Source organism: Microtus oregoni, unplaced genomic scaffold (assembly GCF_018167655.1).
Source record: "Microtus oregoni isolate MIOR12 unplaced genomic scaffold, Mior012 000000F_ref0000247, whole genome shotgun sequence".
In the NCBI taxonomy this organism is placed as follows: domain Eukaryota; kingdom Metazoa; phylum Chordata; class Mammalia; order Rodentia; family Cricetidae; genus Microtus; species Microtus oregoni.
The window spans coordinates 33,775-61,616 of NW_024543059.1; the positions used below are offsets into that span (position 1 = coordinate 33,775).

The 27,842-nt window shown below is 41.9% G+C and overlaps 1 protein-coding gene across 2 annotated transcripts in view; it reads right to left on the reverse strand.

The window, feature by feature from the left end:
• Nucleotides 1–26,750, reverse strand: part of LOC121447396 (pseudouridylate synthase 7 homolog) — a 46,205-nt gene extending 19,455 nt beyond the window's left edge. The window contains exons 1-8 of one of the 2 annotated variants that reach the window (XM_041650606.1): nt 26,582–26,750; nt 22,242–22,677; nt 20,035–20,119; nt 19,821–19,922; nt 15,046–15,190; nt 8,947–8,964; nt 7,444–7,555; nt 5,388–5,465 (exon numbers count right to left, since the gene is read on the reverse strand). In XM_041650606.1, coding sequence (XP_041506540.1) covers nt 5,388–5,465; nt 7,444–7,555; nt 8,947–8,964; nt 15,046–15,190; nt 19,821–19,922; nt 20,035–20,119; nt 22,242–22,645 — 944 coding nt within the window. In that variant the 5' untranslated portion in view covers nt 22,646–22,677; nt 26,582–26,750. The remainder of the gene's footprint in view (nt 1–5,387; nt 5,466–7,443; nt 7,556–8,946; nt 8,965–15,045; nt 15,191–19,820; nt 19,923–20,034; nt 20,120–22,241; nt 22,678–26,581) is intronic. The other variant, XM_041650615.1, reaches the window with a different exon arrangement.
• Between the last annotated feature and the right edge of the window lie 1,092 nt (nt 26,751–27,842).

Genomic DNA, 27,842 nt, shown 5'->3' on the forward strand with positions numbered 1-27,842 from the left:
CCTATATAATATCTGAGCTCCTGGAATTCTTTTTATTTCAGTGTTGGGAATTGAGTTCATGGCTTCATACATGCCAGGCAGGCATACCCCCTTAAGCTCTTCGGGAATTTTTAAGCAAAAATACCCCAATACTCTCTGAAGACAATCAACCCCTTGATGGACATCAGCCTGTTTATTTCCTCATCTGAAATGTAGGGAAGCAGACTACCCAAGCTTTTCATTGCTTAACCTCCTCCTGCACTTTTGGTCAGTGCTAGGTACTAACCCCAGAGCCTCACACCTCCAGCCTTGTTAAGTTAAAAAAAAAAAAAAAAGTAATAGAAAAGGTAGGAAGATAGCCACCAGAGTCAGGAAATGGAGAGAACCTGTACATTCAGGTCCCTTACTCCCTGTGCATCCCGAGGACCTCACATAAACCAACCTCAAGTAGGGGAGAGGTGTGTTCCAGTTGCTAAGTCAGTGGCAGGAAAAAAAGGGCACCAGGCTCTTGAATTGAGATGTAGAGGGAAAATGTTGAAAGTCAAAGGCATGAGTTAGTCCAGAAACTGTACCACAAATAATTCAAAACAGCACTGGGTTAGCATAAGAAGTGAGGATGAGTCAAAGGAGTTCTTTAGTCAGGAGACAATGCTAGAGAAAGTGACAATATTTCAGAGACAGGAGCAAAATAAATAGATAAAATAAAAATAAGCAAAAGACAGGAGCAACGGGCTGGAGAGATGGCTCAGTGGTTAAGAGCATTGCCTGCTCTTCCAAAGGTCCTGAGTTCAATTTCCAACAACCACATGGTGGCTCACAACCATCTGTAATGAGGTCTGGTGCCCTCTTCTGGCCTGCAGGCATACACACAGACAGAATATTGTATACATAATAAATAAATAAATAAATAAATAAATAAATAAATAAATAAATATTAAAAAAAAAAAAAAGACAGGAGCAAAAAAGAATCAAGCTCCTGGCTGTCCTGGCAACCCTTGGAGACAGCTTCTAGCCAATGCCAGGAAAGTGTCTCTCCCCCCCCCATCTCTGTCTCTCTGTCCCTCATCACAGTGTCTCACTATGTAGCCCTGCTGGTCTGGTACTTACTATGTAGATCAGGTTGGTCTCAGACATCTGCTTTTCTCTGCCTCTCAAGTGTGCGTGCATGTATGTGTGTTGGGGGAGAGGGGAAGGAATAAAGGTGAGTGCCAAGCCTTGTTCTTCTTTAAAAACATAAAATTCACCATTTTGCAGGGGGGGGGGAGGACTAGAGAGATGGATCAGTGGTTAAGAGCACTGGTTGCGTCTTCCAGAAGACTTGGGTTCAATCCCCAGCACCCACATGGCAGTTTACAACTGTCTATAACTCCTGTTTCAAGGGATTCAACACCCTCAGTCAGGCAATCCAACATACATGACAGAAGAATACATAAAAATCACTTTTTTTCATAAAAAGAGAAAAAAATCACCATTTTATTTGTTTTCAGGGTTTTTAGTGTATACTCACAATGTGTGCAGTGCATCTACATCACCACCCTCATCCACTCAGCCCTGACTCCATGTCCTCTGGCCTTCCCTGCAGCCACTGTAGTTGTTAATGTACTTTTTGCCTACAAATTTTCCCATGTTGAACATTTCATGTGAACAGAAATCAAATAGCGATTTTTTAATGGCCAACTACTTAGTGTAATTTTCTTCTTCCCTTTCTCCATCTTTTAAAAAAAATATTTGTTTGTTTGTTTGTTTTTTGGTTTTTCAAGACAGGGTAAAAAAATATTTATTATGTATACAATATATTCTTTCTGCATTATGCCTGCAGGCCAGAAGAGGGCACCAGACCTCATTACAGATGGTTGTGAACCACCATGTGGTTGCTGGGAATTGAACTCAGGACCTTTGGAAGAGCAGGCAATGCTCTTAACCTCTGAGCCATTTCTCCAGCCCTCCCTTCATTTTTTAAATGTCAGGGTCCCCCTGTATACAGGCTGGCTCCAAACTTGCTATTCTCCTGCTTCACTCTGTAGAGTGTTAGGATTAATGGACTTTGCCAACATGCCCAACAACACAAAACTCTTACAGCTTATTATGCTATAAGATATACCGGTATCTCACTCTTTTTATATTGAATAATATTCTCTTCCCTCAGTATACAATGGACAGTCATTTCTGCATCCATCCGGCAAAAGTACAGAGCTACTTTTTAGTTCTTGAAGGTGAAGGTGCGTATTGACAATACTGTTCACCAATTTTAATGACTGCAGATCAAGTATTTTTGGTTGTAAATTCACATGTGACAATCTTGTTTTAAGCAATAAGGGTTAACAAACACCTGCTACACAGAAGCCTTTAAAAACAAAGCCGGAGGGGCTGGAGAGATGGCTCAGAGGTTAAGAGCATTGCCTGCTCTTCCAAAGGTCCTGAGTTCAATTCCCAGCAACCATATAGTGGCTTACAATCATCTGTAATGGAGTCTGGTGCCCTCTTCTGGCCTGCAGGCATACACACAGACAGAATATTGTACACATAATAAATAAATAAATAAATAAATATTTTTTAAAAAAAAACAAAGCCGGAGAAATATTGGCCCAAGCTCAGACAAGAGGCTGGCAACAGGCAGGAAAAGGAATAAGTCAGTCTGAATAAGACAGTTGGAGATCCTGTTTGAAATTACCAAGTATTTCAGAGTTGCAAGAAAGTGGACAGAAATGCTGCTTATCCCAGGATTGATCAACGCAGGAATAATTAAAATCTCTGTGTGGCAGAATGGGTTTTTCTTATTCACCAGTTCTCGTGGGAAAGGCCAATCTGACTACCACACAGATCCATTGAGCAAACGCTGGGTGCAGCCTGTATCCGCGAGATAAGTGCAAAGTGCTTTCAAAAGGGCAGCATTTAGAAAGCCTGCTGAGATTACTGAAAGTCAACAGGAAAATGAGAAAAAAAAAAAAAAGGTCTATGAGGGTAGACCAGTACCCTGATCAAGTCTGACACCTGCTGGCTGGTGAAATGCCTGTTTTTAAACCTCAAATTAGCATCCTCACCCAGTTCCAACCAAAGCAACACCTTCACTCACACACACACACACACACACACACACACACACACACACACACACTACATGATGGAGAGGGGCCACTGCCTCAGGCCACAGAAGAGGGCTGGAATACAAGCAGTTGTAACACGGACCTCAACATAAACTATGCAGTCCTCAGGATCTGGATCCTGCCCTCCCTCAGCCACCCTCTTTCCTTTCCTTCCTCCAGTCTTAATCTACTTTTGTTTTTCCTCTTATTATTCGTTTAAGTTTAGCATACAAAGTGAATGTGTTTCCTTATTCACTTTCTTAGATATATGTTGTTTCATCATTTATCCTTCCCACCTTCTCTACTGCACAGTTCTTGCTGATTCCAAACATTCTCAGAAATAGTCCCCACTTTTTACCACACATGTTCCTTTTCAATCCCTTTTCTCTCTCTTCCCTCTTGAGGTCTTTTCTTCCTCTCCCATGATACCCCCACACCAATACACTTAAAACCAAGAGTCCACATATGGGGAGGGGTATAATATTTGTCTTTCAGAGTCTTAGGCATTTTGCATAACTAATGTTCTTCTGTAGTATCTATTTATTGAAAATATAACAAACACCCCAAAACATTTGTCTTTCTTGTGTGGATGCTATGTTAGCTCTTCTGTATGACTCCAATTTTAGCATATAAGCCATCGAAATGAGTACATAGAAAGCTTTATTTCTTGCTACATGTCCACAAAACTGCTTACCAGGTAGTAAATGTGTTGTGTTTTGTAAGTCCTTCTAATATCTTCATAAGCTATTTTATTGGCTTGGAAATAACAACCTCCATGCCCCAAGAATCATCTCATCCTTCTAGAATCAAGACCACTATTAGTTCTCTACCAGAGGCAACACTGCCCCCTGTAGGGCATCTTTGACAAGTCTGGAGATGGCTTTAATTTTCACAACTGTATGAGCAGCAGGGACTTATTATGTGCTTGTTGTACAGAAAGGACAGAGATCAGGGAGGCTGGTAGATATCTTATAGTGAATAGGACCAGTTACCACAACAGAGACTTTCCCAGTTGAAAAAGCACATAGCGTAGAGATGAGATGCCTTTATTTAAATTAAAACCACAGTATCCCATCCCGTCATCTGTGCAAACTTTCCCTGACTGTCCTTCATAGTCCCAGGTCTGCAATCAAGACTAAGGCATACCCTAGTTCATCTCTCATCCCACTCTAGGAGGGTCCTACTTATTTTCTGTCCTATAACTTTTTTAAAAGTAGAGACCTTTTTCATCTGCATGTCTGTTACAAACAAAATATATTATTCACTGTTTTGTAATATTTAATAAACAAGAGAGAAAGGTGCACTGTGTGTGTGTGTGGGGGGGGATATCTGCCCAGGCACAAAGGGCCTAGGTGGCTTAAACCAGACTAAACTGACTATCTGAGCATGCAGTATGTAACTTCCCTAAATTAAGCCAACCTAGGTCTGCCAAGGGGCCCCCGCAACAGCTGCCATGCCATGAGACAAGACGACCCGAACCAGTCTCCTGATACCAGCGCTGCTGCTTCCCCTCCCTCAGGTGGGTGGGGGGCATAGAAGGTTTTCCCTTTTCTAAAATAAACTGTGCTTGCTACAGCCAGCCAGTCTCCCAGAGACGGAGCTGTTGACAACCCCCACTCGTCCCCTTCCCCAAGGGGAAGTTCAGTGGGACAAAGCAGCCGATAAAAGCAACAGTGCACTTATCTCTCTCTCTCTTTTTTAATGTGCACTGGTGTTTTGCTTGCATATGTCTGTGTGAGGATGCCAGGTGCCCTAGAACCAGAGCTACAGACAACCGTGAGCTGCCTTGTGGGTGCTGGGAATTGTAACTAGGTTATCTGGAAGAGAAGCCAGTGCTTTTAACCACTGAGCAATCTCTCCAACCCCAGTTCACCTATTCTTTTGGCTGTATCACCAACAGCTTTGTAAAATTACTCAGAAAATATATATTTGATAAGATTAGGAAGCAGAGATTCAGGGTAAAAAAAAAATGAAGTAGAAAAACACTATTTACAAAAAAGCAAAGCAGGGCTGGCAAGATGACTTAGCAGATAAGAGGCATCTGCTACCAACCAGGGTTCAGTCCAAGGGACCCACAGTGTAGCAGAGAACTTACTGTCTCCAGATGTCCTTGACCTCAACAAATGTGCTACAGTGTGTGTATACATATGCACACAATATAATAAACAGATAAATAAATACAATAAAAAATGTCTAAAATGTTTGTAAAAGGCAGAGATATCATATAAAGTTGAAAGTGGTCAATTTCATAAAGCAAGCCCGAGGCCTCTGAAGGGAGTGAGTGCTAGGACCTCTGCAGAGCCAATCTCAGGGAACTCTACTTACTTGAGGACAGCAATCTCCTGGACTGTGATGGCCCTTTTGTCTTTGGTTCCCATATAGGAGAAAATGTTTGGTTTCACTCTGTTGAGACAGAATCAAAGCATTCCTAAGTTACATATGTTAACCAAAGTACATTTCTAATAACTTATTTCAAAATACACTTATTAACATACTAAGAGAATAAGGAGAAACTTTAGTTAAAATTTTATTGAGAAAAAATTAAATAAACATGCAAATTAAAGCAGCAACAGCCGGGCGGTGGTGGCGCACGCCTTTAATCCCAGCACTCTGGAGGCAGAGGCAGGCGGATCTCTGTGAGTTCGAGACCAGCCTGGTCTACAGAGCAAGTTCCAGGACAGGCTCCAAAGCCACAGAGAAACCCTGTCTCGAAAAACCAAAAAAAAAGCAAAAAAAAAAATAAAATAAAATAAAATAAATAAAGCAGCAACAGCTGCTTTCTTAGCAGGGCTTGATTCCCAGCCTTGCTGGCTGTCAGGGAATCACCTGGCTTTCAGACTTGGCTAAACAGTAACTAACAAAAACAAAAGTCCATAGTAAGAACAATTTGTTAAGTTGCATAAAACTGTTAACAATAAAAGGGAAAATATTCCAGAGATATAATGTAGCACTCTGAACATTTTATATCTTCAGTTTTCAAAAAGTTACAGTAATGTGATTTTTTTTTAACCTTAAATATAAACTACAATTCTGTATTTTAAAAAAAGTCAAATGCTAAAACAGGGATCTGGATAGTTCTTCCCCACAACCTTCCTCGTCTGTCTGTGTGTTTCAAGACAGAGTTTCTCTGTGTAGCCCTGGATGTTCCAGAACTCCCTTTGTAGACCAGGCTGGTCTCAAACTCATAGAGATCCACCTGCCTCTGCCTCCTGAGTGCTGGGATTAAAGGAGTGGCTAAATAGTTCTGGTATGGAGATATACAAAATTCTACAGAGGAATATTTGCATACTCCCAGAATTCCCAACTGTACATCCTAGAGGAACCGTTTCCTCCTGTCTACATCCTTAGGAGGCCGTCTACACTCTTGAAGATGGAACAAGAAACCACAGACTTTTTTTAGGAAGCTAATAAAAAAAGTGAAATGTTATTTAATTAGGTGTGGTATTCAGGGCTGACCCGCGTTCTCTCAAACTTCTAGGCAGAAGCCTTGGCTCCCAGCATCACATAAGATAACATTTGGAAACAAGGCCTTTAAAGAGATGACCAGGATAGAATGTGGCTTCTCAGATGGACTCTTCACAGGGAGTTCCAGGACAGACAGGGCTAGAGACCCTGTCTGAAAAACAAACAAAAAGAAAGAAAAAGAAAAAAACAAAAACAAAAAACAAAAGAAAATAAACTACATATTCTGATCTTGGAACTTCCCGGCTACAGAACTGGGAGAGAATTATTACTAACTTCTGCAACGTAAGCCACTTAGTGGTTACTTTGTTTGGCTCATCTGAAAACACATGCCCTGTTTAGACATGTTTAACCTGAGTTAAATTTTCATAGCATACAAATTTGCTGTGGTATCTACAAACATTTCTTTTCCAAATATTTTTTTCTGTATGAGGGTTTGCCTGCATACATTTAAATGTGTACCACAAGCATGCTTGATGCCCCTGGAGACCAGAAAAAGGTGTCGGGTTCCTTGGAACTAGAGGTATAGATGGTTATAGGCCATGATGTGGGTGCTGGGAATTAAACCCAGATGCTATCGAAAAGCAGCCAGTGGTCTTAACAGCTGAGCCATCCCTTCACTTCTTCTAAAACCACAAACACACAAAGAATCATAGCACTTCACCTAGCCTCCAAACCTGTGATCTCTGCAGTATTTTCATCCCTTTCCCTGACTTGTAATTGTATGTGAATTATTTACTTCCAGAACTTTTATCTTGAATTATTAGCAAAGGGATAAAAAGTTTATTGATCTATTTCCCACAAGCATTCCCATTAGGAAGTACTTTTGGCATTTACTGATCTCTTCCCACTGGCACCGAAAGAGAGAACACATTCCTATTTTACTGATTTTGTGTAAAAACAAGAATGAGACACTAACCGTAAATATTTGGACAATACATTGATGGCATCCATGGTGTCTTTGTTTTCCTTGTATAGAACAAAGTGGCAGTAGCTTCCCCGAGATTTTGGCCAAGAATGTTTTCTTGGATCTTAAAAACAAAAAACTTAAATGTCATATATATCATAATAATTTTTTTTTAAAAAAATGAACTCTATGGAGATCACTTTATGATACAGAACCGTTCAATAGTCAATCAGATGTAGCCTGACACAAAACATAACTAGCCGCATGAACTATACATACTAGGCTTTCTGTAACTAGTCACTTAGACAGTATCTGCCTACATTTAAAATGAGAAGTGAAGTGTAAGTGCTATGGAAAATGAGCGGGAGTCAGCAGTTGTCTTCTCATAGCTGATACACAGAACCCACAGGGCTTTGCGGGTTCCTGGGTCAGCACACATCAGAACCAAGGGGCCCTGTATCTTCTTCATTCAAGAGGAAAAACCTTTACGATAGACCCTATTATTCCTGCTTCACCGCTAGGAATTCACACATGGTAGCACAGATGGAGACAGTTGTTTTAGTGACTTTGTAAATTTTCCAAAGGCCATTTCTAGCACAAAAGTTTAGTTAGTATCTACAAAGATATCTACATGAGCAAGTAGCTGGCATTTAAAGCCGGACTCTTATAGTGTATGTAAAAACGTAAGCCATGTTAAATGCTACCTTCTGAGTCAGTGTAGCATGACTGCCCAGCTCTTTGGGGATAGATAAACAATCTATAACCTGGATACCCTGATGGTTAAAACTGTTCTTTTAATTGAATATTTCAATTATACAATCTGGAAACACATTTTAAACAACACAAGATTTAGATGTAAACGTCTCAGAGTAAAGAAATCAGGACTCTGGAAAAAATAAGCTACAAGTACAGTCTGCAGATACAGAAAGTTCATGAGTCCTATATAACAGGTGAGCTGGTTTTCAAGGAACGTGTCTAGTTTCATGATATAAGCACTCCATGAGAGATAACCTATGAGAAAGTATTTTGCATAATCAACTAGAAAGAATCCTCTTGCTTTGAAAATTGTCCTTAAAAAATCTTTTCATACAAACTTAGGAATCTTCAGAGGCTTCTTCTACCTGGGACTGAAGGTAAGTGACTATGTGGCTTTGTCAAGCAAAAGCACCTTTTGATAACAGGTTAATGACTTCATCTACAATGTAAAAACCACCAAGCAACGTAGAGAACCAGTAACCCATTTCACAAAACCATCACAATATAAACATGCCTAGAAAATCAATTTCTTTCTTGATGAATATGTGAGTCTTTTCTGTCATGTATAGAAAAATATTAGAAGTATCTCCTTAGTTCTTGGTGTGACATTCTCACGATTTCCTTAGGGTTATGAATGAAATATCCTTTTCTCGTTTTTTCCTTCCAGTTCACTCCCACTTAAGCAAAGTTATCTGTACTCAGTACTTAGGACAACATTGGTATTTCATCTTGTCTACACGAAATACCAATCGCTCTTACCTGCTGCAGTTCTGACCTCTGTCCAAATGCACAGCATAAAGAGCACAAGAGAGGAATGTTTAATTTATAATCCCGTTAAGGTGCTTTAGAGGTGAACATGCAAATGATCGCATGGTAAGGGAATGCACTTGGTACTATGTGGGGGGTCAACAGCCACTCAGACACAACAATGGGATGTTGTAGAGGCAAACAGAAAACAAACAGGAATCTCCCCGCTAGGCACAGCCTTCCTGACTCTGCATCTTCACAAAGGACAATTCATCCTTCAAGACTAAAATTGAGCGTGTCTGCTTCAACAGATGGTTTTCAGCAAACATGTTAGGACATGTTTGAAACACTGGGTGGCTGCTGTGATGAGAATGTGATGCTGCTTTGCATCACGCCTCTTTTGTGTGCTTCCTGCATTGAACTGCAAAAATCGTTCACATTAGCTGGTGGGGGAGAATGGGGGGACAAGGGGACTGCGCATGCCTTTAATCCCAGTACTCCCTGCACCGAGAGCTCTTGGCTAGCCTGGGCTACAGAGAGAGCTCCAGAACAAACCTCCCACCCTACCCTACACAAAAGAATCTCACAAAAAACTGAACATTGTTGAACGATTAGTAGAGAGAACTTTCCTATAGTCACCAATTTACAGATTAAAAGATTTAAGAGATGATCTGTGAGACACTGAAGAATTTGAGTAAAATGACATGTCATGTTAACTTATTTTAAAGTGCTCCCAAAAGGAAAAAAGTGTGTGTGGTGTGTGTGGTATAATGGACTAAACAGAAATAAAGGAATGTCAGTCATCTTGAAGGTGATGGACGGATACGCAGGGCTGCATTCTCTATCTGGACGCAGAATTTAAAACGTCCACAATAAAAAGCTAAAATCATCTTGTGTAACACAAGATGAAGTGTGGCTATATTTTTTAAATTCTGGTTTTTAGCACAGTCACATGTAAGTACAAAGGCAAGAAATAAATACAGCCACAAGACTAAAAACCTAAATGTTATTTTCCTTTAGCAGAAACCAGGACAAATCAGTGAGTCTGGTTTACAAGCATGCACTTTCTTTCTTCTTTTTTTAAATATTTATTTATTTATGATGTATACAATATTCTGTCTGTGTGTATGCCTGAAGGCCAGAAGAGGGCACCAGACCCCATTACAGATGGTTGTGAGCCACCATGTGGTTGCTGGGAATTGAACTCAGGACCTTTGGAAGAGCAGCCAGTGCTCTTAACCTCTGAGCCGTCTTTCCAGCCCCCAAACATGCACTTTCTATTAGGAAACCTAGGCACAGAACATGAATTCAATGACCTCTGCAACTAACAAATACAAATATTCATTTTCTAAGAATGCTCAATATAAAATATAAAAGAGTAAAACATTTGCACTAGAAATATTCTGAATAAGCAAAAGCAAAAACTCTATAAAGAAAACTCTAGGGGCTGGAGAAATGGCTCAGTGGTTAAGAGCACTGACTGCTCTTCCAGAGGACCCGGGTTCAATTCCCAGCACCCACATGGCAGCTCACAACTGTCTGAAGATCCAGTTGCAGGGGATCTGACACCTTCACACCAATGCACATAAAATAAAGTTAAATAAACCATAAAAAATATTAAAAAAAAAAAAAGAAAACTCTATAAAAACAGCCTCCAAGGCCGGGCGATGGTGGCGCACGTCTTTAATCCCAGCACTCGGGAGGCAGAGGCAGGCGGATCTCTGTGAGTTCGAGACCAGCCTGGTCTACAAGAGCTAGTTCCAGGACAGGCTCCAAAACCACAGAGAAACCCTGTCTCGAAAAAAAAAAAAAAAAAAAAAAAAAAAACAAAAACAAAACAGCCTCCAAGAACACTTAAGTTCAGGGAAGAATGACTTCCACATATTTTTGAGTCACTCCAATTTATAATATATTCACAAAGAATAGCTGGGCAGTGGTGGCGCACACCTTTAATCCCAGCACTTGGGAGGCAGAGGCAGGCGGATCTCTGTGAGTTCGAGACCAGCCTGGTCTACAAAGAGCTAGTTCCAGGACAGGCTCCAAAGCCACAGAGAAACCCTGTCTTGAAAAAAACCAAAATATATATTCGCAAAGAATTCTAAGGCTGGCATTTCACTTCCTACTTCCAGAAGGCTAGTTCTACCTTCTGAAGGCATGGCATCACCGTCCAGACCTACACAGAAGGAAACGAATTAACAAGGGAAACCATGCAGGGGCTCCGGTGAAGAAAGATGGAAGTAGCCTGAGGATGAGATGGGGTGGTGGGCAGAAGTCTTTCTGCTTCCTCAAAGTCATCTTCATTAATGCGCCCCATATACCAACCTTTCAGCTTTCTCAATATCTTGCTCCATCCATTGTCTTTACTGCTGTCCTTAAATTTCCACCTTCCCCTTTCTCTGGCCCTTTCATTTCCTATATAAATACATTCATGACTCTAGAATCTTCAAAGTCAAGCATGTCTTCTCCTTACTATATTTTCCCCTCTCCCTTTGCTTTACTGCTTAATTTAAAAACCACACTGTATATCTTGCCTTCTGTTTCAACTTACTGTGTAAACTGATTTCTGTCTAATTAGTCCAATACCAAGCTTAATTAATAGACATTAGTCATTTTTTTGTGTTGCTAAGTGATGGGCATATTTTTAAGTTCCTGTTTCATCAAATCTGGAACACTTTCTCTGTGGCCTCTGGAATTTCTTCTTTTGTGTGGTCTGTCCCAGAAAGACCAGTGTCGCTCTATTCTGGGTAGGTAGAGCTCTAGGTGCAGAGACCCTGCCTGAGAACCATTTACTTCAGAAAGCACAAAGAACTTGTATATATCATAAAAACAGGTTTTTTTCTCCCTGGAGGCAATAGCCCTTTTGGACTCTGTAGCTCAGGTTAGCCACAAATTCACGATTTCATCGTCTCTTGAATGCTGAGAAGGTACAAGTACGCTACAATGGCTGCCCAGGTTTCTTTTATTAAGTCTGTGGTTAAAAACAAGTGCTTGAAAGCAGTTAGGATGCATATAATCTCAAAATAACAATGTATTACCTGCTTGTATAATGTTATAATAATTATATACAATTTACCAAATTGAAATAAAGCAATGTGTCACTTTTAGACTGGATTATCATATCATGTTTCACAGTGGACAGTTCTATTTGGGGAAAGCATAAAAATCCCGTAAGTCTTGGTTGGGTGGTGGCACACCCCTTTAATCCCAGCTCTTGGGAGGCAGAGCCAGGTGGATCTCTGTGAGTTCCAGGCCAGCCTGGTCTATAGAGTGAGTTTCCACAATAACCAGGTCTAAACAGCGAGTTCCAAGATAGCCAGGGCTACAAAGAGAGGTTTTTCTTGTCCACCCCCTCCCGCCCTTCCCAAGACAGGGTTTCTCTGTGTAGCTTTGGTGCCTATCCTGGAACTAGCTCTTGTAGACCAGGCTGGCTTCTGGCACAAAGAGAGATCTTGACTTGAAAAACAAAACAAAATTGGATATGGTGGTGGACAACTATAATCCCAGCAGAAATGGGGCCAGAAGGATCAAGAGTTCAAGGTTACTACATAGTGAGTTTGAGACCAGCCTGGGCTACATGACACACCAAAATAAATAAATAAAAAAGGAATGCTGAAAATTTGTTTAATAATATATGATCCACAAATAACACCTTATACCAGGGTTTGGCAGTAGATGGCTTTCAAAACAAATTGCTAAGCTTTAAAAGGCCCAGGAGAACAAACTGTCATTGGCACTGGGCTCCATTCTCAGGGCCATGAATCAGTCTCCAGACACCTGTTCTCCCTGAGCTCTTGGTGACTTTTCCTTTAGGCCACTTTCAGTTTGGGCAGGAAAACTGCATGAGAAAAGGTTGAATGCAGACTCCCAAGTGACCATCTCAGCTAGAGAACGCAGAAGGGAGATTTAGTCCAACTCTGACTATATACCATAACCCTCAAGTCCAAGAGGTTCAGGCCTCGGGGGAAATGCTAGCCCCACCTGAAAATGCTAGTCCAAACTGAAAATGTTATTCCAATCTGCTTGGGCAGTAGTGCTGCACGCTTTTAATTCCAGCACTTGGGAGGCAGAGGTAGGCGGATCTCTGTGAGTTCGAGGCCAGCCTGATCTAGAAGAGCTAGCTCCAGGACAGGCTCCAAAGCTACAGAGAAACCCTGTCTCGAAAAACAAAACAAAACAAATAAAATAAAAGGTAAAATAGTCTGCCTTACTCAGGATGTTCAAACTGAGATGGGGAGGAGGTGCTTCGTATACACAACTCATTTATAAAATCTTAATTACACACACACACACACACACACACACACGAGAGAGAGAGAGAGAGAGAGAGAGAGAGAGAGAGAGAGCGAGCGCAAGAACGAGCAGGGTGTGGTGTCACAGGCCTTTAATTCCAACACCTGGAAGGCAGAGACAAGTGGATCGCTTGAGTTTGAGACTAGACAGACTTAGTAAGTTCAAAGTCAGCCAGGGCTACACAGTAAGACCCCATCTCAAAAACAAACAAAAAAGGTAGCTATGACATAAGCACAGAAATCCTAGATGTAAACAGAACAAGATGTGGCTCTGTTACATAAGGGAAACTATAAAGGCTATGTCCTCCATGCACAAAATATAGTATTGCCCAAGAAATGAAGGTCATTTTCAAGAGGCAATCAGTCAAAAACACAGTTTGTACCTTCTACAATCTGCAACTTCATGACCACACTAGCAGAATAAGACCTTGCTTTTCCTCTTGGCAGAGTGGTTGTTAATCAAATGCTGATCAACTACAGCCTCCCCAAATGTACCCATGAGAGAATTAAGACCCAATATGCCCATGATTGTATGTGATAAGTCACCTTTGTCCTTCATCTGGAATAGTGACATACTGCCCTTGGGAAAACTGAAAATACAGGAACAGAGTCACTGAAATCACTTCCCCCGGCATGGACTCCTTTGCATTGCTGGCTGACAGGGGGATGTTGAGATACTACTTTACATAGAAGCAAACAGTAACAGTAGATCCTCCTGCCTCAGCCTCCCATTACAGGCCAGTGACACCATGCCCAGCTTTGTTTTTTTTTGTATCAACTGAGCATCCTCAGGTCTCTACCTTTTCCTCCGATTACTCAAAACTTCTCACTGATGGTTGATTTTTTTTTCCAGGTGGCCAACCTGGCTTTTTTTTTAAGCCCTTTCATTTTCCTGGAAGCATCATTACAAACATGTAATCGTCATTCATATACTACGCTATCTCTATTCATAAGCCCTTTCATTTTCCTGGAAGCATCATTACAAACATCGTCATTCATATACTACGCTACCTCTATTCATTTAGAGGATATTGACAGGTCCGAATGGGTCCAAGCCTCTTACAACAACACCCTGCGGGTTTGTGGTGACACATGTACTTTGAAGTAACTGACTGCTAATAGGGAGAACTTGAGACGCACAGCACCAGATACTGGTAGGGGAAGAAAATCAAGACATAACTGTCTTCTGTTTAGTTTTCATGAAAAACATATGTACTGATTTGATAAGGAAAACAAGAAATATCTAATTTTTCTAGGGGTCTAGGCAAATAGAAATTCTCATGGTTGTATAGAACACATGAGAACTTAAACATCAAAGTGATCGACAGTATGTTCACACTGACTGTACAACAGAGAACAAAAGGACTCAGATGAAGGGTCAACTTCTTAAAACCCCATGTTTTATGTACGTGAACGAAGATACCCATGTTTGGGAAGTCGAACAGGACATATGTCCCTGGGAGGTGGAGGTCAGCATTTCTGTTCATCTGAAAGGCTTCTTCTTCCTTTAAGAGCATGCAGTGAACAACCCCCCCCCCCCCCTTTCTGATTAAATTGGCAATCAGCTCACTCTGCTCTCAGGATTCTCTCAGGCACCACTGTAGTTTTTGTAAATCTGCACTCACATACAAGACTGAAAGTCCACCAGACAGAGTGTGCAGAGCTGCTCTCCATCTGAAAGGACTTTTGACCTTTTGAAGACGTGACATGACCCTCTTGTACAACGGCAAGACGTGAATAAGCAAAGCAAAGGAGGTGGGAGTGGGAGGTCCTGCCCCTCCTGCTCGCCTGACAGGAAAAAGCGGGCCAATGTCATGCTTACTTGCCAAAGCCTTTTTGCCAGCTGCATGGTAAGCTACGATATATTTCCTTCCTTCTCTATCCTCTGTTTTTGTCTCCAATCCTGGGAAGAGAGATTTAATAGCTTGATGGATGATGGTTCTTTTTTCTTTGGTGTCCTCAATGACCTATGGAAAACAGAAGACAGGTAACAAACACTCTATAACAAGCATCAATAGGAAGATAACATGAAGACATGGCTCAATCTATTAACTATGCAAAAGTCAACAAGAACACTTGGCTATTATTTCAGAAAACATTTCGGGCTGCCTGATAATGACAACGCCATGGGCTTGTGGACAGTGCATCTCCAGATGCTTCACAAGCACCTCAGACTCACCTTCTCCTTCACTCTCCACGAGCTCCCTGCTAACCCACCACTGTGTCATGTGGAAGTCAGAAGGAGGCTCGGGAGAGTGACAGAATGCGTTTGAAGTTACATAATGGCAGGGTACAAGAGCTGGGTTTGACATGAAGCAGGTAGTCTCTGTGATCACCCCCAGAAGCTGCTTTTGGTGTCTCTTCCAGATAAACAGCATGGGGAAGTCACAGAACAAGATGCTGAGAGCCAAGCCTTCCGGGTATCAGAAAGTTAATCCTTCTGCCAACTCAGTCCACAGCTGCCTCCTACTGGACTTTATTTTATATTAAGTTATTTTATGGGGGAAAATCTAACACAATAAAGAAAATCAACATAAAGAACATTTAAACTGCCGGGCGATGGTGGCGCACGCCTTTAATCCCAGCACTCGGGAGGCAGAGGCAGGCGGATCTCTGTGAGTTCAAGACCAGCCTGGTCTACAAGAGCTAGTTCCAGGACAGGCTCCAAAGCCACAGAGAAACCCTGTCTCGAAAAACCAAAAAAAAAAAAGAACATTTAAACTTATTTAAACTTATCATTTAGACAACTTTTTGTCAGCTTTTGAAGTTTTTCACACCAAGAAACAGATTTTACCTCTATTCAACATCACAAAAGGCTGGATATGCCATATTTTAAAAACAAAAAAAGATTTTACAAAACACATTAATGCTATACTCAGTGAACAAGTATTTTTCTAATTCACTCTCTTAAAAATGTTGATAGTGGGGTTGGCAAAATGGCTCACTGGGTCAAGGCACTTAGCCACACAAATTTTCCTCTGATGTCCACATGTGCACGCACTATGAAGGTTTTCAAGTTATAAAGGAATACATTAACTGGGCCACTTTCCTTACCTCTGACAGCAAGAAAAATTAAAAGCGCTGATTGTGAGATCTATGAATTTGATTTCACAGACTGATTTAGTTATTGCAACCTAAAAGCTGAAAACATCAACACAGAGACTAGATCCTAGACCTTAGCAAAACAAAATGATATAAAAAATAAAATGACTCATAGCCATAGGTAAATGATTTCTTCACAGCACAGAGTCAAGATCAGCAATGGCTGAAAGCATCAAGTTGGAATAACAGTTTACATATATAAACATATATTTAGACTGAAAATTTAGCCAGTTCTAGCAAGGCAGGGCATCTGCTTATACTTCCAACACCGATCAGAAGTTCAAGGCTAGCTGGGCTACATACATAGTGTGTTTCATGATGGGTACGAGATGGTTACCAAAGCAACAAAACTAAGTCTACAGAGATTGCTCAGCAGCTAAGAGAATCTGCTGCTCTTGCAGAGGACCTGGGTCAGTTCCCAGCAACCAGTGACAGCTTATAACCATCACTAATGCCAGTTCCAGGGGAATCTGACACTCTCTTTTGACTTCCTTGGGCACCAGCCATGCAGGTGGTATATAGACATGCATATACACAAAATAAATGTTTAAAAACCAAACCAACACCACTAAACTAAAACTACAAAGTATTTCCTCTTCATTTACTAGATAAGGTAACTTGCCCATAATTCATGCCCTTTGAAAGTTAAAACTGGGGGCTGTAGAGATAGCTCAGCAGGTAGGAGATCTGGATGTCTTCCCAGACCTGGGTCTCATTCCCAGCACCAACATGGCGGCTCACAACTACCTGTAACTTCAGTTCTAGGAGATGGTAATCCCTTCTAGCCTCCTTGTGCACCAGGCACGTACGTAGCACATGGGCATATAACATGCAGGTAAAACACCCATAAACATAAGCAAAAATAAATAAATAAATAAAGTTAAAACTGTGAGCCGACAACAGAGCTTTCAGAATATGAGCTAGTTTTGCCATACGTGGGATATGTACACGGGCCTAAGACACAACCCTATTACACATGCACGAAAACATGTGCTCTATCTTTAATTGCTCTTACAGACAATTCTTTCTTTTTTCTTTTTAAAACTGTATTTATTTTTATTTCATGTGTGTGTGTGTTTGCCTGCAGGTATGTATTTGTAACACTCGTGTGCCTGCTGCCAGAGAAGGTCAGAAGAGGGCATTGGATCTCCTGGAACTGGAATTTCAGACAGTTGTGAGCCAGTCCTGGGAACTGAACTCAGGTCCTCTGCAAGAACAAGGGGTCTTAACTGCTGGCTGTCTCTCCAGCCTTAACTGCTGCTCTACACAATTCTTAAATTCAGACTTAAAAACACAGGTAACCCCTTTCTTACTATATCTGTGGCTTGACTCTGGTAGTCACTGTTGGCCATGGCAGTATGAGGAAGGGGAAAGGGAAGAGGGCACAGGAGCAGGATCCAGAAGCTGAAGAAGCTAACTGGTGGTTTGAGCTTTGAAACTACTTATTATTCATGACAGTTTAAAAAAAAATTCTAAATTTAATTTAAAAGTTTTTTTTTTGTTTTGTTTTTTTAAAATGTGATGGTGCATGTCTATAATCCTAGCACTCAGGAGTAACCTCTGCCTTGGAAGATAGAGACAGGAGGATCAAGAGTTTGAGACTGGATCAATTATATGAGAACTTGTCTCAAATAAAAAAAAAAATTACCAAAGCCAAAATTAAACCAAACCAAATAAATAAATTAATTTGAGCAAAGTAAAACCAATAAATAAATAAACAAACCCTATTTTTAGGAGTTGGGATAAAGTCCAGCTGACATCAGTTAAACATTTAAAGGCTGGACATGTGATGAGTGCCCATAATCCCAGGAATTGGGAGGTTGAGGACAAGAGTCCCAGGCTATACAGTGATAGTCTACTTCAAAACACACAAAGTCAAACCAAACAAGCAGAACAAAGGATGAGTGACAGAGAAACCACAACCTAGTCAAGGGTTTTGTCGACAGGTGAATTGTTCAGTATTCTTCAGGAAGAGAGGGTGGGGAACACAGGTGGTGATGCTGGAGGAGGACAATGAGCTGTGAGAAGCTGGAGTGACTGAATGCGGAGGTGTGAATGAAAACGGCCCCCACAGGCTCACAGGGAGTGGCACTATAAGGCGCATGGCCTTGTTGGAGGAAGTGTGCCACGGAGGGGCTTCTCTGAGGTTTCAGATGCTCAAGCCAGACCAGTGTCACTCTCTCTTCCTGCTGCCTACTGATCCAGATGTAGAACTCTCAGCTACTTCTCCAGCACCATGTCTGCCTGCATGCCACCAAGCTTCCCACCATGATGACAATGGACAAAACCTCTGAACTGTAAACTAGTCCCCAATTTAATGCTTTCTTTTGTAAGAGATGCCGTGGTCATAGTGTCTCCTCTATGACACTGAGTGATAAAAGGAGAAATTCTAGACAATCTAAAATTTATTAGTTCATTACAATGTGGTAAAGGGGTTGGGAGTGTAGCTCAGTGGTAAAATGCTAGGCTTATGCAGAGTCCAGAGTTTGATCTCTAGTATCTTATAAATCGGGTACGGTGTCCATAATTCCAGAATTTAGGAGTGAGAGAGAGGCAGGAGGGTCTGAAGCTCAAAGCTATCCTTGACTATCCAGTGAGGTTCAGTTCCAAGCCAGCCTGGGCCACGAGATCTTGTCTCAAAACAAAAAAGTGAAATAGTACAATGCACAATTAGCATATATAAAGCCCTGGCTTTGTCCCCAGTACCACGTTTGGTTAACATCACAATTTCATTAGATGGACTAACCTGGAAAAACAGAACTGCCATAGGAAAGTTGAACAATGCCTTTGCTATTCCACCTATCACCTAAGTTCTCTATTTCTCAGCTAGCAGTAGATCCAGGTTGAGTAACGGCTTCCTCCCTTCTTTCCCCTGAGACTCTCCCTCTTAATCCCAACAGACTAAGAAGCCATAAAGCCAGAGTTTCCTGCCAAGACCAGGCACCTGACCACCATGGTCCTTTGCAGCCATGGAACTATCATCCTGTGGTTCTAAACAACACATCTCTTTGATACATTTTGGCCACAGAATTTAGAAAAACACAGCTTTGCTAGTCAGGCAGGGTGGATGCTGAGACAAAATGTAAGGCCCATCAGGGGATGGGGATGGGGGGTTGAGGGGAGAGGGGAGTTATAGACAGATACCAACTCTCCAAAAAACACAAAAGCTGGGTGTGCTGGAATACACGGTAATCTCAGCATTTGCAAGATGGAGACAGGAGGAGGAAAAATCCAAGTCCAGGCTGGACCATGAGATCCTTTTATTCTTGTTTATTCAACAAAAATAAAACAAACCAAATTTTCCCTGACATATTTATCTTGAAATTGATTTTTTGCCCTGATTTATACAAAACAAAACCAAAAACTAGTAGACTGTCCTTTGAGAGCAACAGGACAAGCCATCCTTTTAAAGCCCAGGTAGCTGTTCTGTGGTTACTCATGAACCCACCAGGAGGGAATCACACAAACCCTAGACCTCACTCTTGCACCTCTTACCTCAATGGCAACATTGGTTTCTTTATTTTTGAAAAGCTGTAGCTCCTCCAGTTGCTGTCTGTCTTCAGCTGTCAGAACAGTGAGTGCATCTTCAGGAGGGTCCTTTTACCACAGAAAGCACGTGAGTTACACAGAGATAGTACAAGTACCTTTCTAGGATCTTTAGGAAGAGCTATTGTTTACAAAAGATGGATTTTTCTAGAGAGATTTCTACCTCCTCATCCACTGGAACAGATAAGTCATCCAAATGGCTGATCCGCCCATCTTTTCCAATTTCGTGAACAACAAAGTCAGAGTATCTAGTAAAAAGAAAACCAAAGTTTTCAATAAGTGTATATTTTACTGTTTACTAATTTTAGGACAGAGTTTACTCATTCAAAACAAGAGATTTAAAGAGAATCTCTATTGTAAAGTATTACCAAGAAATTTTCTCTTATTTTAATGAATACTGAAACACGTACAGTTTTATACTAGACTAAAATATTAGTATAGAAAATACTAACAAGGGGCTGGAGAGATGGCTCCATGGTTAAGAGCACTGGCTGCTCTTCCAGAGATCCTGAGCTCAATTCCCAGAAGCCACATGGTGGCTCACAACCATCTGTAATAAGACCTGACGCCCTCCTCTGGCGTGCGGGCATACATGGAAGCAGAATGTTGTATACATAATAAATAAATAAATCTTTAATTTAAAAAAAAAGAATACTAACAAATGCAAAGTAAAAGTTCACCAATGTTTAGGGCTCGATCAGTATAGCACTTGAGGAGCAAGCATGGATGAAGACTTGAATTTGAACCTCAGCACCCATAAGACAAAGCCAAGTATGGTATCACACGCCTGCAATCTGCTGGGGAGGCAGAGACAAGAGGATTACGGAGCTCTCAGCCCATACAAAATGGTGAGGCCCGGGTTTCGAGACTGCCTCAGAAAAACAATGCAGAAGAACTGAAGAGAGAGGTCAATGGTTAAGCGCACAGGTAACTACATGGCCGCCTGCAACTGCTTGTAACTTCGGTTCCAGTGGGTCTGGTGCCCCTTTGTAGCCTCCGTGGGCACTGCACATATGTGTGCAGATAACTACATGCAGGCACTCACACCACACACATAAAAATCAGTCTTTAAAAGTAATCACGTGGGGAGTTACGGAGGAGGGCACCTGAGGTTAACCTCTGGCTTCGAAATACACATGCATATATACACTCCTACGCTTATACAATCCATATTAAATCAAGTCGTAAATACAGTTAGTTAACTGAAGCTAAATAATAATAAGTTAATTAAAAAATAGTTACTTAAATCAGAACCCAGTAAGTCTGTCACAAGCTACCACAAAATTTGTTTCTATCATTACATTTTCTGTGACACTGGTACCCATTTTGTGGATGTGGATACTGAGGCTCAGAGGATTCAGTTATTAAGTATCTAAACAGAGTCATACCTAAATCTTTCTGGCTCCAAACAACTTCCTACTGAAAATATGGTCTAGTCATCTGAGACAGCTTAAGATTATAAGATGAATTCAGAAAAATAAATACCTTGAAAATGTCTAAAAGAATTTAACAAAACAAATATCACCCCCATACATGAACAATCTGCACCACTGGGAAACAGTATTTATTTAAACAGTTCTGGGATAGGTCTGTCCTTGATAAGAACTAAGAGTTCATCATGAGACAAGATTGAGAATTAAAGACCAAACTGGTTAAGCAGCAAGATTCTGTCAAGAAATAATGAGAGAAAAGGCAAAAGAAACAGAAAGAAAGCAAGAAATACAATGTGGGGGGCTGGAGAGATGGCTCAGCGGTTAAGAGCAACGGCTGCTCTTCCAGAGGTCCTGAGTTCAATTCCCAGCAACCACGTGGTGGCTCACAACCATCTGTAATGAGATCTGGTGCCCTCTTTTGGCCTGCAGGCACACATGGAAGGAATGTTGTATACAAAATAAATAAATCTTAAAAAAAAAAAAAAAGAAATATAATGGGTACAGTATAGTAAGAGTGTCTGTCCAGTGTGCGTGAGGCCTTGAGTTCAAGGCCCAGGACCACAGAAAGCAAACACGTTTAAAACCCAAGACCATCTACTCAGGCAGCTCTCCCACACTGTCCCTGAAACTGACCAGAAACGCAAACAACTCTTGGGGTTAGAAAACCAAATGGAAAGTTGGGTGTAAAGGCACACCCCCAAATTTCTAACACTCAAGAGGCTGAGGATTGAAAGTTTAAGACAACTTCTGAGTTTACCTGGGCTATTTAGAGAGACACTGCCTCAAAAACAAACAAAAAGATCTTTTTTAAAGAGAAGAAGGTGGGTAAGACTGAAAAAAGGGGAAGAGGGAGCAAAGACAGATGGAAACTGGGGGCTGGAACTGTAGCTCAGTAGCTGAGGAGCTTGGCTAGCATGCATAATGCTCACTAACACACCTTTCTTTTAAGATCCCTGAGAAGCCCTCATGAGGGCTCACAAACTTGGTGATGCCAACGTCAAGCTCTGTGAGCCCATGCTTCATCATGTCTGCAAAGCTCTCTGGCTCCTCCTCTTCCCCTGTCTCTGGAAGGCCTTCTTCCTCTTCTTCCTCTTCTTCCTCCTCTTCCTCCTCTTGCACATGAGCACTGGAATTCTTTTCATCTTTCTTTGTACTTCCAGCTTCTGGAGGCCCAGGCTCATCCTTACTGCTGTGCAGACCTTCATGTTCTACTCCATCCTGACTGTCGATCAGACAGCACTCTGAGACCTTCTGTTTCTTTGTTTCCTCCTGCGAGGCCACACCGTCATTATCTTCCACAACAAGGCACCCACGTTTCAGGGACACGTTTGTCATTTCCATCTTTAAGGTTCCAAGAAAACATTTACGAGAACCTTTTTAGAGAGGAGAAAAGAGTAGAAGTTAACAATCTCCCATAAAGAAGCTGATTTTTGGCAAACAGAAGCACAATGAACCTTGTTCAGAGGGTCCTTTAAAAAACCATTTATTACAATAATTCTCAGGGGTATGGAAAGATGGCTCAATGGTTAAGAATGCTAGCTGATTTTTCAGAGAACATAAGTTTGGTTCCTAATACCAGGTGGTTCCTAATACCTAATATCAGGTGGGTCATAACCACCTGCCAGTCCAGTTCTAGGAGATTAGACATTCTCTTCTGGCCTTCTAAGGCAATCACATGCATGAAGCATTCACTGACACACATTCAGATAAACAAAACATGCAAGTATCTTTTTAATGAGAAAGTAAGTAATTCTGAAATTCGCACACACTCAAAAGTATAAAAACAGAAAACAAGTACAATAATTTGCACCAACATTCTCATGAACAGCTAGGTGCAGTGGTACATGCCTTTAATCGCAGCATGTGGGAGGCAGGTCAGGTGGGTTTTCTGTGAGTTTCAGGCCAGTCGGGGCTATACCTCAATAAACCAACAAACAAAAAACTTTAAATGTAGTTTTAAGCTAGAAATGTTTTTTTTTAAAGGGATTTATCTTTTTTTAAATATTTATTTATTTATTATGTATACAATATTCTGTCTGTGTGTATGCCTGCAGGCCAGAAGAGAACACCAGACCCCATTATAGATGGTTGTGAGCCACCATGTGGTTGCTGGGAACTGAACTCAGGACCTTTGGAAGCGCAAGCAATGCTCTTAACCTCTGATCCATCTCTCCAGCCCAAAAGGGATTTATCTTAAGAACATAATTTAGAGAGGGGCTGGCAAGATGGCTCAATAGTTAATAGCATTTGTTGCTCTTGCAGAGGACCTGGGTTTTGTTCCTAATACATGGTGGCTCACAACTATCCCAAATTTGTTTCATGGGATCTGATGCTTTCTTCTGACTTCTGCAGAAACCAGACATATACGTGGTGTATCTATATACACACAGGCCAAACTCTCATACATAAAAAAATTTAAAAATTAAAACAAAACAAACCCAAACCAAAGAGAATATAAATTCGGGGGATGAAGGGACGGCTCAGAAGTCAAGAGTTCTTGTTGCTCTTTCAGAAGTTCCACATTCAGTTCCCAGCACCCGCATGTAGTGGGTTTACAACTGCCTGCAATGCGAGTCCTTGGGGATTCTGAGCTCTGTTCTTACACACAGATGTGTAGACACACATGCACGCACGTAAGACAAATGAAATATAAATAAGCTGAATAATATGTAGATACAAGTGACGAGGAACTGCAACAGGCGGTTACTTCTAGTTGAGGACCTAGGTGGCTATAGCTGTGCTTTCACTCAATACTACCATTGTTTTATTATAACCTCGTCCCAGGCACGTGTATTATCTTTCCAAAACTGGTAAAATACAGCAGCATATTAACGAGAGGGGTACTGTTATGTAGTACCTAAGAAATCAGCCAGGTATGATGGCACACTCCTGTAATCTCAGCACTTGAGAGGCAGAAATTAAAGGACTAGTTCAAGGTCAGCCTGAGCTATAAGAGATTCAGACTCCAAAACAGCAAGGGATGGTGGCTTAGTCAGTGAGGTGTCTCCTTGTAGTCAAAGACTGGTCTTTCATTTCCTGACAGCTTAGACCAGAATAATTACACTGAAACTATATTAATTACAACACTATTTGGCCAATAACTCAGGCATACTTCTAGCTAGGTCTTACATCGTGAATTAACCCATTTCTAATTATCTGTGTATCACTACGAGGTTGTGGACTACGGGTAAGGTAAGACAGCAAGGTAAGGTTCTGGCAGGTGTCCTTTGCTGCATCCTTCTCCTTTGGCAGCTACATGGTGTCTCCTTGACTCTGCCTACTCTCTCTATATCTCTGGACTTCCCACTTGGTTTTGCTCTGCTTTTTGATTCCTGAGCTATTGTTGATGCTTACTCATGGTTTGTTCCTTTAAATACTTTTGCTTTCTGAGACAGGGAGGGTCTCATGAAGGGCTGTGCATGTTAGCAAGTGTGCTAACAATGAACCACATTGACCTTTGTCTTTACTTTGAGACAGGGTCTTCCTAAATTGCTTAGAATACCCTTACAGGCTGCTTTTGAACTCGTGATCCTCCTGCCGAGGCCTGCAGCAGCATGCATGACTTAGAGACACTTTCTTTAAGGGCAGAGCACACCCAACATCCTATTCAGAAAGAAAAATTTACTCTAACATATAGCGAGTATATATATCCTGTGTAGGCACTGAATGAAAATGGATGACTTCTTGCAATGAAACAGATGACATTCTACTTGTGGACATATTCAAAAACAAAATAAATTTGCAGGGGATGTTCTCAGAAGCAGAATACAATTAAACAAACCCTGTGTGAGGACATGTAAGCCAGTTAAAAGCAGAGAAAGGGATGGATGAGCAGAAAGGGTCATTTTGTGTGAAGCCTCCATAAAGATGTTTTAAAGACTTGAAGAAAGTAGACCTGAAAAACTCTCAGTAGACCCTGAGAGTCCCACGGGGGCAGAATAGAACCTGTAAAGATCACAGGTAGAAATTAGGCTAACAGACCAACTGGTCTGTTATTTCTTTCCAGGGTGCAAAAATCTCAGTTTCATTAGTGCCTTCTATTGCCCCATCCTCTAACAAAAATGTTGAACAGTAGAGTGTGATGGCCCAAGCCCGTGAGTTCCAGGCCAGCTTGGTCTACAGAGTTTTCCAGGACAGCAAGGCTATACAGTAGGGAGACTGTCTCAACCCTTCCTCCACAAAAAGAGAGAGTCAAGTTCAGAGGGGGATACAGTGGATGTCCTTCTCCTGTAAGACCAGCACTTGGGGGGCTGAGGCAAGAGGCTCTCTAGTTCAGGCCACCCTGGTCTACACAGTCTAAGTCCTGTCTCAAAACTATGTGTCCAAATAAGCTTGTTAAATTAATAGTTTCTGTCTGTTGGCTATTTGCTAATTATTGGACATGATTTCCCTCTTTCTCACTAAAGCAAATAGTCTGAATTTTGACAGCTCCTTCAATAAAAACATTGCCCTGCCACCGGGGTATACCAATTTACAGATGGCCACAGATTTTGTATTTGTTGTTGTTGTTATTGTTGGTGGTGGTAATTTTAGAGTGGGAACAAATCAGAACAACACCTACATTTTAGTTTTTTTTTTTAAATTTCATTTTTTATTTTTATTTTTTTTAAGAAATGGCCTGTAACTCTCTCCCAACCCTACTTTCTTGACAGGCGCTGATTAACAGCAATAACCATGTGCTTTTTAAAGCCCCCTCAGTTTAGGGCTTGTGGTAAGGACCAAAGGGTAAGTAGCCTGCCTGCACAGCAAAGGCTGGAGAAAAGACCCCAGAAAGCCTGATTGCTTTCTTGAGGGTGAGAAGAGCAGCAGCCCGAGGCCGGCCTAGAACGTAAAACATTTGCGGCCAACACCAGCACTAAGCCCAGACCCGTGCACGCCGGTCGGACAATTTGGGGGGTTGAGCAGGGCTGGGGAAACGGTTGGTTTGTATTTCTAAGAAGGAAATGAGCTTGGGGAGCGCCTAAGGCACCTCCAAGCAAGGAAGGAGAGGAAAAGGTTCCGGTCCACAGAGCAGCGTCCAAAGAGGGGTTAGGGACGCAGCGCCGCCTAACGACCAGCCAGGATCAGGGCGAAAAGCCGGGGTCCCGGAGCACCGATCGGGAATTAGGGATCTGGGATCCGGGATCGGGGAGCCTGGAGCAGATACCGGAGAACGAGAAATGTGGAGCCGGAGGCGGAAAAACAGGGGACGGCGCGGGCTGCGACCGCGGCCAGCCACCCTCCCGGCCGCGTGCTTCTCCGAAGGCCTGGGGCCGTGCCGCCTGGCCGAGCACTTACCCGGAGCCTGAAGGCGCGGGCCAGGCGGCAAAGAAGGCGCTCGCTCTGGACGCAGGAGAGCGGCGGCCACTCTGAGGAGACCGCAGCCAGCGCCAGTCCGCAGAGGCTACACCGCGAGGAAACCCACTCGTACCAGATCTCCCACCAGCCGCCGGGCTGCACACGTGCGGCGCAGCGCTGCGCAGACCACGCCCTGGGGCGGAGCCCGCCTCACCCACCCGCGGTCCCAGGAGGACGCTCCGCCCACCGGTGCCTGGGAAGTCTCTCGCCACAGGCAAAGGGCTCTGAGCTTATTTAGGACTTAAAAAAACCAGAGACTGCATTTTTAGTTGTTAATTGCGCTTGAGTGAAAGCTTCTTTCGCCTTTTATTATAGGTAAGAGCGCATATTAATTGAATGAGTTTCCTATCAATTCGATGCTTGTGTTGTGTTTTGGTCATGTTCAGACATTATGACTCTTTCTTGTTGCATCCCATCACTCAGCGAACAATAATGAAAAAAGAATTATTTTCTCTTCTACAACTTGATACTTACAAACATAACAATATCTAAGAATACCATTCTCTCACAATCCCTCTTTGAGACAGGATTCTTACTCTGTAATTCAGGTAGGCCTGGAACTCAGGGCAATCTGCTGCTTCAGTCTGGTTTTGACACTTCTTACATTTGAGAATTCCCTAGTCGGACTGCCAGAGAAACCCCATCATTGCTGGTTTATGCTTTGGGGTCAATAAAAATAAAATGTATTTTTATTCTTATGCGCTTCAAGTAGCAAACTGATCAAATCAAAACACCCTATAACATTTCAGATGTAATTTTTCACCCAGACTTCAACACAGGGAAAAAATAATAAAATAAATCAAGATATGTAAGAGTGTGGTGGTTTGAAAGAAAATGGCTCTCAAATGGAGTGGCACTATTAGGAGGTGTGGCTTTGAGTGGTTGTGACCTTGTTGGAGGAAGTGTGTAACTGTGGAGGGTGGACTTTGGGGTCTCACATATGTTCAAAATTCTACCCAGTGTCTCAGACTACTTCCTGTTGCCTGCCAGGTGTAGGATTCTCAGTTACTTCTCCAGCACCATGTCTGTCTGTATGCCATCATGTCCCACCATGATGGATAATAGACTGACTATCTGAACTGTATGTGAGCTACCCCAATTAAATGTTATACTTTATAAGAGTTGCTGTGGTCATGGTGTCTCTTCATAGTCACAGAAACCCTAACTAAAACATGGAGTGTCACAAGCTTGTTATCCCAGC